Below are 12,220 nucleotides of genomic sequence, written 5' to 3'. Positions count from 1 at the left end.
CTGTCAATTGTGGTGTTGGTTTTTGTAACATGGAGAACTGTCCTTTGGGAACTGAGATCCCCAACTTGTTTATCATGCTGTATGGACACTAAATTCTGTGATAAGACCACTTCATATAATTTTTTAACGAATAACATTTCTCTTCTTTGACAATACTGTACTATTGTAGCTTCATACACTCACCATTTGGATATGGTGTTTCACAAAGAGTTAAAAAGTCAACTATAGGGTGATCCATTTCAAGCACCGTAATAGCTTTTCCATGCATGATGGTTAGACTTGGTCTTCGACAAGCTTTGTCATAGGATAGTCCACCAGAAAAGATTATAAATGGTTCACTGTGTCAAAAAACAAAAAGCAATAATAGATCATCTCTATAATCTCACATTTGTGTCATGCCTTTCATCCCATAGTGTTTAAAAAGAGAAAAAATGAAATTGTGGTGGTGGATTTGTACCACTAATACAGATGCAGATTTTGAAGGGTTTATTTTTGTGTGTGGAAATATTTTGAGAGACCCATAGCACTGAGAAAAGTAGGTTTATACATATACATATATTTACATTAATTAAAAATAGGCCTTCAAATACCACATTTTGAATCTCATCATTTTCAGGTCCCTCTAAAAACTACCCTTTAAAAAGTTATACATAATGAGATTTAGCTGTGTAAAAATACATAATTATTTTATTAATTAAAAGAAAAACCTTTACAGTATTTTTCAGTATAACTGAACATTTATGAACAATGGGTAACAATGGATAGCTTGTTATATGTCATCTACTTCCATATTTGGAAGTCTTTATGTGGGCTCTTGAGCTGTCTGAACACTTTCATGAAGATCCTGTCCTTGGTCATAGTAGCCATTGCTTTGTTGAACATCCTCTTCTATAAAACAAGGATTTTTGTGGAAGTAACCAACTAATCCAACTGGACACTTTGAGAGAGATCAGGTTTTTCATGAAAGGAGCCATCGGTGTGTCAGAGATATTATCTAAATCTATAAACTGGGGAATTAATACACAAAAACACTACAGTATGTGTATGTTAAGATTGATCTACACAGACATAACTAATGCAAAATCTCAAAACCAAAAGAAGTTAAAAACATCCAGCAGTCCATACTCCTCCCATCCAGAGACAGACCCCTCACCACTAGCACAACCACTTCAGACAATATACCACAAAGTTAATTCTACCCAAGTAGAGGGGCCAGTCTTCCTGCACCCTCTTCCCCAAACTTGAGTGTATGTGATTTCATATAGCTGTATATAGACCTGTGAGAAAGTGAGTCTGTTCTGTTTGTGTGTGGTGGTGGGTTGTCCACACCTAAAACATCAAAGTAATTCAAACGTAACGGAAAAGCTCTCATGGAAAGAAAGGGAAAGAAACTTGAACTCTGGAAAGCTGCAATGCTGAAGGTTCTCAGTCTCCCATTACTAAGATATTTTATACAGAAATGCTGAATACAGAAGAAATACCACCTTTCTACTCCTCCTTGGTATTGACCCACTTAGCCATTCAAGGATTTAATTTCTGTAATACAATAGACCATTGGATACCTTAAGGAGATAGGATATCAGACTAAATGGACCACTGGTCTGTCCCAGTATAATGAGGAGACAGAACAGTGGACTAAATAAACAATGGTCTGTTCAGGTCTGGCAGAGAGAAAGCATACTAGCCTTGATAAGCACCAGAGAACGGCCTATATATAAATAGTAAATTGGACTTTCCTGGTGTGATAATTCCTAATTTCCTATAAAGAAGAACAAATGCAGCTTTGTATGTTGTAAAAGACTAAATATTAAATACCTAGAAAACCTCCCAGCAAAATTTTTGAATTAAAATATTAAAAGATGCAATTGCTACTGTTAAACTATACAGTCTTTACAAAGTTCAAAACCCTTTTAAAGACCTTTTCAATTCATCGACAAATATTTTTAGGTCATATTGTACCTTGTTTTGTAATATGTTACTTGTCATAACATTTCTGCCTCTACACAAATTAAACGGAACAACCGGTATAAGCTAAGCAGCTCAAACTCCAACTTATATAACTGGAATCTTGTATCTGTTAGTTTTGGATTCCAAAAAGATGGTGATAGATGAAAAATTTATTGCTGGGTTGCTAAAATAATTCAGAATATAAGGAATAAAGCCAAAGATTTTGAAATAATGTACATATGATAATGATAATGTTTGCCTGCTTCTTTGTAACATAACTTTAAATAAATTTAAATAAAATAATTCTTTGTACACTTCAGTCTTAAAATACTATAAAGCAATAGAAAGATGTATTTTCTGATTCCCAAATGTAACTTTTTTCTGTGAAACTTATGAAAAATCATTGACCTATCTAGCAAATGCCTGGTTGTCATAATGTGGTGGAGAGGTGCATCCTTCTATCTCAACTCGCAGAGCTGCTCATTGCGTGCTCAGTCCACACTTAGATTCCAGTCCTATGGATAGACCACATGGTGGTTCTGTGCGGGTAGCGGGGTAAAAGGCACATCACAACAACAACAACGCTGTGGATGAGGCTAATTCCACCACATTCCATGCAGAAGGCATGAGATCTGTGCATGGAACTTGGGGCACAATCTGGCAGGCATTACAGAAATGCAAATAATTATATTATTATGTCCCACTAGTCCTACATGTGATATACTTAACAAGTGTATTTCAAAATTTGAAAAAACACTTGGACCTTTACATAAATTCTCACAAAGACAAAAACTTACATTTAAAATCTATTAAAGTTGCCTAAGGAGAGAGTTCTCCTCACCCACACAAACCCTTAAAAGTAGGAATTATCCAGTTAAAATATTCTTCTTTCTCTCTATCCCCACCAAACATCATATTCACCATTTTCACAGACAGATTTCTCCCCTCTATAAACAACTCCCTTACACTTTTATCATGTGTAGTAACACAACACACACATCCTAATTCCCATGATTACACTATAACACAAAACCTTAACTCCAACAACAACACATATCTTTTAGACATTCCATACCAGAATATTGTGTTCTTCTCTGATGGGTAAGTCTAAGGTCAGAGTTGAAGTTCTGCATTATAATGCAATTTTAGGAAATGTTGGGAGTTAGTATATGCTGGAGGTGTGGGTTTTTTTAAAGTGTTTTCTCTGTGGGCATTTCCTTTTTAAAAATTGTTTGTAGGAATATAGTGGAAAATATGACAGGTTTCAGAGTAACAGCCGTGTTAGTCTGTATTTGCAAAAAGAAAAGGAGTACTTGTGGCACCTTAGAGACTAACCAATTTATTTGAGCATAAGCTTTCGTGAGCTACAGCTCACTTCATCGGATGCATACCGTGGAAACTGCAGCAGACTTTATATATACACAGAGAATATGAAACAATACCTCCTCCCACCCCACTGTCCTTCTGGTAATAGCTTATCTAAAGTGATCATCAGGTGGGCCATTTCCAGCACAAATCCAGGTTTTCTCACCCTCCACCCCCTCACACAAATTCACTCTCCTGCTGGTGATAGCCCATCCAAAGTGACAACTCTTTACACAATGTGCATGACAATCAAGTTGGGCTATTTCCTGCACAAATCCAGGTTTTCTCACATCCCCCCCACCCCCATACACACACAAACTCACTCTCCTGCTGGTAATAGCTCATCCAAACTGACCACTCTCCAAGTTTAAATCCAAGTTAAACCAGAACATCTGTGGGGGGGGGGGGTAGGAAAAAACAAGAGGACACAGGCTACCTTGCATAATGACTTAGCCACTCCCAGTCTCTATTTAAGCCTAAATTAATAGTATCCAATTTGCAAATGAATTCCAATTCAGCAGTTTCTCGCTGGAGTCTGTATTTGAAGTTTTTTTGTTTTAAGATAGCGACCTTCATGTCTGTGATTGCGTGACCAGAGAGATTGAAGTGTTCTCCGACTGGTTTATGAATGTTATAATTCTTGACATCTGATTTGTGTCCATTTATTCTTTTACGTAGAGACTGTCCAGTTTGACCAATGTACATGGCAGAGGGGCATTGCTGGCACATGATGGCATATATCACATTGGTGGATGTGCAGGTGAACGAGCCTCTGATAGTGTGGCTGATGTTATTAGGCCCTGTGATGGTGTCCCCTGAATAGATATGTGGACACAGTTGGCAACGGGCTTTGTTGCAAGGATAAGTTCCTGGGTTAGTGGTTCTGTTGTGTGGTATGTGGTTGTTGGTGAGTATTTGCTTCAGGTTGCGGGGCTGTCTGTAGGCAAGGACTGGCCTGTCTCCCAAGATTTGTGAGAGTGCTGGGTCATCCTTTAGGATAGGTTGTAGATCCTTAATAATGCGTTGGAGGGGTTTTAGTTGGGGGCTGAAGGTGACGGCTAGTGGCGTTCTGTTATTTTCTTTGTTAGGCCTGTCCTGTAGTAGGTAACTTCTGGGAACTCTTCTGGCTCTATCAATCTGTTTCTTTACTTCTGCAGGTGGGTATTGTATTTGTAAGAAAGCTTGACAGAGATCTTGTAGGTGTTTGTCTCTGTCTGAGGGGTTGGAGCAAATGCGGTTGTATTGCAGAGCTTGGCTGAAGACAATGGATCGTGTGGTGTGGTCAGGGTGAAAGCTGGAGGCATGCAGGTAGGAATAGCGGTCAGTAGGTTTCCGGTATAGGGTGGTGTTTATGTGACCATTGTTTATTAGCACTGTAGTGTCCAGGAAGTGGATCTCTTGTGTGGACTGGACCAGGCTGAGGTTGGTGGTGGGATGGAAATTGTTGAAATCATGGTGGAATTCCTCAAGGGCTTCTTTTCCATGGGTCCAGATGATGAAGATATCATCAATATAGCGCAAGTAGAGTAGGGGCTTTTGGGGACGAGAGCTGAGGAAGCGTTGTTCTAAATCAGCCATAAAAATGTTGGCATACTGTGGGGCCATGCGGGTACCCATAGCAGTGCCGCTGATCTGAAGGTATACATTGTCCCCAAATGTAAAATAGTTATGGGTAAGGACAAAGTCACAAAGTTCAGCCACCAGGTTAGCCGTGACATTATCGGGGATAGTGTTCTTGACGGCTTGTAGTCCATCTTTGTGTGGAATGTTGGTGTAGAGGGTTTCTACATCCATAGTGGCCAGGATGGTGTTATCAGGAAGATCACCGATGGATTGAAGTTTCCTCAGGAAGTCAGTGGTGTCTCGAAGGTAGCTGGGAGTGCTGGTAGCGTAGGGCCTGAGGAGGGAGTCTACATAGCCAGACAATCCTGCTGTCAGGGTGCCAATGCCTGAGATGATGGGGCGCCCAGGATTTCCAGGTTTATGGATCTTGGGTAGTAGATAGAATATCCCAGGTCGGGGTTCCAGGGGTGTGTCTGTGCGGATTTGATCTTGTGCTTTTTCAGGAAGTTTCTTGAGCAAATGCTGTAGTTGCTTTTGGTAACTCTCAGTGGGATCATAGGGTAATGGCTTGTAGAAACTCGTGTTGGAGAGCTGCCGAGCAGCCTCTTGTTCATATTCCGACCTATTCATGATGACGACAGCACCTCCTTTGTCAGCCTTTTTGATTATGATGTCAGAGTTGTTTCTGAGGCTGTGGATGGCATTGCATTCCGCATGGCTGAGGTTATGGGGCAAGTGATGCTGAAATAGCCCAACTTGATTGTCATGCACATTGTGTAAAGAGTTGTCACTTTGGATGGGCTATCACCAGCAGGAGAGTGAATTTGTGGGGGGGGGGGGGGTGGAGGGTGAGAAAACCTGGATTTGTGCTGGAAATGGCCCACCTGATGATCACTTTAGATAAGCTATTACCAGAAGGACAGTGGGGTGGGAAGAGGTATTGTTTCATATTCTCTGTGTATATATAAAGTCTGCTGCAGTTTCCACGGTATGCATCCGATGAAGTGAGCTGTAGCTCACGAAAGCTTATGCTCAAATAAATTGGTTAGTCTCTAAGGTGCCACAAGTACTCCTTTTCTTTTAGTGGAAAATATGACACATAGACCTTTTAAACCCCTTCTCAGTCAGACTCCAATTCAGGAATGTATTTAAGCATGCAATAACTTTAAGCATATGCTTGAGTCCCAATGATTTAAATGGGACTTAAGTATATGTTTAAACATGTGCTTAAGTGATTTTCTGATTTAGGGCCTAAAATTGTAATGTGCATTTGCACATAGACTATTAATTGGGAAGATGACAAAGGAATATATTGAAAGTCAATTCAACATTTTGCTTTTGCTGTTGTATACTAAATAAAAGAAACTAAATAAGAAAATCAATATTATTTTCCTAAAAGATTTGAAATACTGTATATAGTAGGAAGGATCAACCTCTGGAAGATTAAATGTATATCAGAGATCTAAATATGCATAGAAAATGCTTAAAAAGCAGGGCAGTCCCATTTAATTTCATTTGCTATGTATTCTGTGATTCATTTGCTTATTATTTTAAGAGCTGCATTTTAAAAAACAAATACATAATTTTAATAATTTTTAAACAGCATAAATTAGAAACAGCAGTCCGTATCGTTCTGATACTTTACTGCAGACCATATCATTCTGAAGACACCTTTTGAAACTCGGTTTAAATGACTTCCTCAGCAGTGAAGGAAATCTATGGCCAAGGTAAGCAGACTGGACACAATCCAGTTTTCTTGGGTCCTTTCCAGTGATCTAACCATAAGACCATCATCCAGACCAAACAGCATCTGATCATGTAATTATAGTCTGTATCATTCATCTATATGTCCAACAGTGCCTTACAGAGAGAAGTATTCATAAGCAGCTCCATTTTACATAGAGAGTGTAGCCAAGCACATAGATATGGCTTAATCTTTTCCTAAGGAGACAAAAACATACCTGCTTTTACATGTCTTGTATTCTACTTTAAGAATTGGTTTACAAGACTCAGGTTTTTTCCCATCTCTTTGAATTTTTCCTGTGGAAAGAAAGAAGGTATAAATCTTACTAAAATTTATAATTGCCACCACACTGGACAAGTTCTATATATAGCACAATAATTGAACTTTAAAGTCATTGCGGATGGCAGAGTTCTAATACCTATTTTCCACTGCAGTTTGGATATTAATTTTTCTGAAATAATTAGATTCCTTTTGCTCTTTTACTCAACATATTTTCTTTCTTCACAGCAAATTACCAAGATAACAAACTTCATGAAAACAGAGCTCCTATTGTCTTTTTAAATTTTGTTTTAAAACACATATGAGCTTAAATGTTGTTTCCCACAAGCAAAAAAAATCAAAGATGGTCAGAGGCAGAGGGCATCAAACAAAGATCAGATACTTTGTGCTAAGACAGGCTTTTTTGAGGCCTCTGACGTTAAATGTAACATAGCTGCTAGTTGATTTTGAGAATATTCTGCAGATTAAAGAATATAGGAACCTATACAAGAAATGGCTACGAAGTAGGGACACAGGACCAGATAAAATGAACTAATCATAAATATCTGTAAATAAAACCATCTTTTTCATTCCTTCCCTGCAATATGTTTTTTTTAAAGCATCTTTCTTACCATGTGGGATTGTTATCTGAAATGGTCTGCTCGGACTTTTCAAGTTCCACAGAGTCAAGCTGCCATCAGAGTGACTGCACATGAACTGCTTCCCCTCATGATGCCAGTCAACAGAATGAATAGCCTAAAGAAATGGTAGTGAGAACAGACAGAAGTCATTACAGAATACATGGTTCACATTAACTAATACGGCTACATTTTAATGTATGATTTGAGGTTATCCTTATCCAACGGCATCTCAGCAATTGGGTGTCTCTTATTTGTCTGCAATCCACCACCATCAGCACTCCTTTAAAGTACTTTCACTCAGATTGCTCATCTGATCAGACAAAAGAAGCACCTTCAACTGTACACGCTAACTTAAATGTGTAGTAACTTATCTTAGTGTATATCATTCTCCACATGCACAGAGAATTGTATCTGAACAGAATTATTCAGTTTTACTAAAACACCAGATACACCTGCAAGCTCAGGGCACTTGCTACAAGGGGCAGATTCCCAGGAGTACATAGGGTTGTGAGACACCTCGTCCACCTGCCCTTAGCCTGCGGAAGTCTTGTTTGGGCCTCCTGTGGATGAGCTCCCTAAAATCATCAGCCTCTGGCAACACAAGCACTGTCTTCCATGCCTCTGCAGGCCTCACCCTGTCTGTACAGGTTAGCGATAAGCACACACCAATCTCTGGGTCCTCTGAGTGTCCTTCTGGAGTGCTCAGCCCCGATCCAATGAACACTCCAGAATTCTCAGATCCTCTGTTCTCAAAGGAATAATACATCCCAGCTTGCAAGATTCATCTTAGGATCCTCACTCACTTAACACGCACCATTTAGATACAGTGATGAGCTGCCAAAATCTTAACAACTGGTTCCCTCCTCACCCCATGAGGGGGTCGTGGCCCACCCCCGACCCCCGGGACTCCTGCCCCATCCAACCCCCCGTGTTCCTTGATGCCCTCCTTCCCGGGACCCCTGCCCCATCCACCCCCCTCCCCTGTCCCCTGACTGCCCCCAGAACCGGGCAGGAGGGTCTCGTGGGCCACTGTAGTGGGTGCCCACCCCGCCCTGCCCCTAAGAGCCAGAGGGATCTGCCGGGGGGTGAAGTGGGGAGTCCCGCCGGTACTTACCTGGGGGAGCTCCCAGGAAGCATCCAGCAGGTCCCTCTGGCTCCTAGGGGCGGGGTAGCGTAGCTAGGGGGGGAACAGGGGGAGCGGCCACTCCCCCACTGATCACATTAAAAGTGGTGCCTTAGGCACTGACTCCCTAGGTGCTCCGGGGCTGGAGCACCCATGGGGAGAATTTGGTGGGTGCAGAGCACCCACCGGCAGCTTCCCACCCCCCGCCTGGCCCCAGCTCACCTCCCCTCTGCCTCCGCCTCCTCCCCTGAACGCGTCGCCCCGCTCTGCTTCTTCGCCCCCCGCCCCCCACCCCGGCTTCCCGCGAATCAGCTGTTCGCGTGGGAAGCCTGGGAGGGCTGAGAAGCAAGCGGCGGTTTCGTGCTCAGGCCCAGGGAGGCGGAGGTGGAGCAGAGGTGAGCTGGGGCAGGGGGGCGCGAGGAGGGCTGCCCACGCCGCAGCAGGTAACCTGGGGGGGGGGGGTGCAGGGGAACCACTCCTCACCCCAGCTCACCTCCACCTCCCTGGGCCTGAGCACGAAGCCGCCGCTTGCTTCTCAGCCCTCCCAGGCTTCCCGTGCGAACAGCTGATTCATGGGAAACAGTGGGGAGGGAGGGCAGAGAAGCAGAGCGGGACGGCGCGTTCAGGGGCGGAGGCAGAGCGGAGGTGAGCTGGGGCCGGGCGGGTGTTGGGGAGCTGCCGGTGGGTGCTCTGCACCCACCAAATTCTCCCCGTGGGTTCTCCAGCCCCAGAGCACTCAGGGAGTCGGTGCCTAAGGCGCCACTTTTGGCCAGTTGTTAAATTTAGAAGCCCTTTTAGAATCGGTTCTAAAAGAGCTTCTAAATTTAACAAGTTTCAGAGTAACAGCCGTGTTAGTCTGTATTCGCAAAAAGAAAAGGAGTACTTGTGGCACCTTAGAGACTAACCAATTTATCTGAGCATAAGCTTCGTGAGCTACAGCTCACTTCATCGGATGCATACTGTGGAAAATACAAAAGATGTTTTTATACACACAAACCATGAAAAAATGGGTGTTTATCACTACAAAAGGTTTTCTCTCCCCCCACCCTACTCTCCTGCTGGTAATAGCTTATCTAAAGTGATCACTCTCCTTACAATGTGTATGATAATCAAGGTGGGCCATTTCCAGCACAAATCCAGGGTTTAACAAGAACGTCTGAGGAACAGTGCGGGGGGAGGGGGGAATAAACAAGGGGAAATAGGTTACTTTTTAAAATGAGTCAACAATTCCCAGTCTCTATTCAAGCCTAAGTTAACTGTATCCAATTTGCAAATTAATTCCAATTCAGCAGTCTCTCGTTGGAGTCTGTTTTCGAAGTTTTTTTTGTTGAAGGATAGTCACTTTGAGATCAGAAATCGAGTGACCAGAGAGATTGAAGTGTTCTCCGACTGGTCTTTGAATGTTATAATTCTTGACATCTGACTTGTGTCCATTTATTCTTTTACGTAGAGACTGTCCAGTTTGACCAATGTACATGGCAGAGGGGCATTGCTGGCACATGATGGCATATATCACATTGGTGGATGTGCAGGTGAACAAGCCTTTGATAGTGTAGCTGATGTTATTAGGCCCTGTGATGGTGTCCTCTGAATAGATATGTGGGCACAGTTGGCAACGGGCTTTGTTGCAAGGATAGGTTCCTGGGTTAGTGGTTCTGTTGTGTGGTATATAGTTGCTGGTGAGTATTCGCTTCAGGCTGGGGGGCTGTCTGTAGGCAAGGACTGGCCTGTCTCCCAAGATTTGTGAGAGTGTTGGGTCATCCTTCAGGATAGGTTGTAGATCCTTGATAATGCGTGGGAGGGGTTTTAGTTGGAGGCTGAAGGTGACGGCTAGTGGCGTTCTGTTATTTTGTGTGTATAAAAACATCTTCTGTATTTTCCACACTATGCATCCGATGAAGTGAGCTGTAGCTCATGAAAGCTTATGCTCAAATAAACTGGTAGTCTCTAAGGTGCCACAAGTACTCCTTTAAATTTAACAACCGGTTCCAGCGAACTGGTGTGAACCAGTTCCAGCTCACCACTGTTTAGATATACATATAGTGAAAGCAAGAATAAGATTACTATCAAAGAACAGAGCAGTAAGTGATAGTGAGTGAGAATATTGGAAACAAATGGTACATATAAAACAAAATCACAACACTCTTTCTAAAACTAAACTTAACTACCAAGGCATTCCTCTGTCTTCGACAAGTTCGCTTATCCCAAGTCCTTTTCCCAGAATTTTCAACCAGGTTGGCCGAGATCCCTTTTCATAAGATCAAACCTGCTGGCAGCTTGTCCTCAAAGACTAAAGGAATAACTGGGGATTCAGCTGCACCCCAGATACAGTTTCAAAAGTTCATCATCTTACTCCTAACCAGGATAACCCCTACTGGTTTTGTTTTTTCTCTGCAACCTCAGCAATATATTGATTAGTATTTTGCTCAGACTGTAAATGGGTGTCCATTCTGAACCACACAATACTTAATTTGCACATGACCAGCCAGAGTGAGATAAGCGTCTCTTTCCCTCCTTTCTCCCCCACCTGCCAGGAGCATGTGGATTACCTTATGGTGACCAGTCCTAACTCACAGAGCTAGAGAACATGATTTTTAGTATATATGCATAACTCTTCACATATTTTCTGAACATACATCTCACAAGAATGATGATGATCAGTGTGAAACAGGCTTTCATTAGAGACCTTACATGATGTTCTTTGGTGGACTGGTACGTACAGGGGACTCCTGTAACCCTTACTTACACTGTGCCCTCTGCCAGTAGGGATCAAGAGGTTCTTAGGTAACAAATTCAGATTGCGCATAGTGGGCTAGCACAGAGCTGGTGCTTTGATCTTCATTCCATTTGCTCTGCCTTCTCTGGTTTCACAGTGAGGAGAATAGGTGGAAGCCAGATCAGAGCTCCTGCTTTCCCTGTCTGCTTTAGACCTGGGGAGAGGTAGGTGTGTGTGTGTGTGTGGAGGAGGGGGGAGAGAGCTAATGCTGGATGAATGGACTAGAAGGTGGATAGAAAGCTGGCTAGATTGTCGGGCTCAACGGGTAGTGATTAATGGCTCCATGTCTAGTTGGCAGCCGGTATCAAGCAGAGTGCCCCAAGGGTCAGTCCTGGGGCCAGTTTTGTTCAATATCTTCATAAATGATTTGAAGGATCGTGTGGACTGCACCCTCAGCAAGTCTGCAGATGACACTAAACTGGGAGGAGCGGTAGATACGCTGGAGGGTAGGGATAGGATACAGAGAGACCAAGACAAATTAGAGGATTGAGCCAAAAGAAATCTGATGAGGTTCAACAAGGACAAGTGCAGAGTCCTGCACTTAGGACGGAAGAATCCCATGCACTGCTACAAACTAGGGACCAAATGGCTCGGCAGCAGTCTTGCAGAAAAGGACCTAGGGGTTACAGTGGACAAGAAGCTGGATATGAGTCAACAGTGTGCCCTTGTTGCCAAGAAGGCTAACGGCATTTTGGGCTGTATAAGTAGGGGCATTGCCAGCAGATCGAGGGACGTGATCATTCCCCTCTATTCGACATTGGTGAGGCCACATCTGGAGTACTGTGTCCAGTTTTGGGCCCCAC

At 42.9% G+C, this 12,220-nt stretch overlaps 1 protein-coding gene across 12 annotated transcripts in view; it reads right to left on the bottom strand.

Annotated features, from left to right (window-relative positions):
* Positions 1–12,220, bottom strand: part of STXBP5L (syntaxin binding protein 5L) — a 440,505-nt gene that overhangs the window by 146,118 nt on the left and 282,167 nt on the right. For all 12 annotated transcript variants that reach the window (XM_078848433.1, XM_073309722.2, XM_078848419.1 and 9 more), the window contains 3 exons: positions 7,510–7,633; positions 6,837–6,915; positions 184–338 (listed from right to left, as the gene is read on the bottom strand). In XM_078848433.1, the coding sequence (XP_078704559.1) occupies positions 184–338; positions 6,837–6,915; positions 7,510–7,633 (358 nt within the window). The remainder of the gene's footprint in view (positions 1–183; positions 339–6,836; positions 6,916–7,509; positions 7,634–12,220) is intronic.

Source organism: Lepidochelys kempii, chromosome 1, assembly GCF_965140285.1.
Source record: "Lepidochelys kempii isolate rLepKem1 chromosome 1, rLepKem1.hap1, whole genome shotgun sequence".
Taxonomy (NCBI): Eukaryota; Metazoa; Chordata; order Testudines; family Cheloniidae; genus Lepidochelys; species Lepidochelys kempii.
This window is presented reverse-complemented; position numbering and strand designations above follow the sequence as displayed.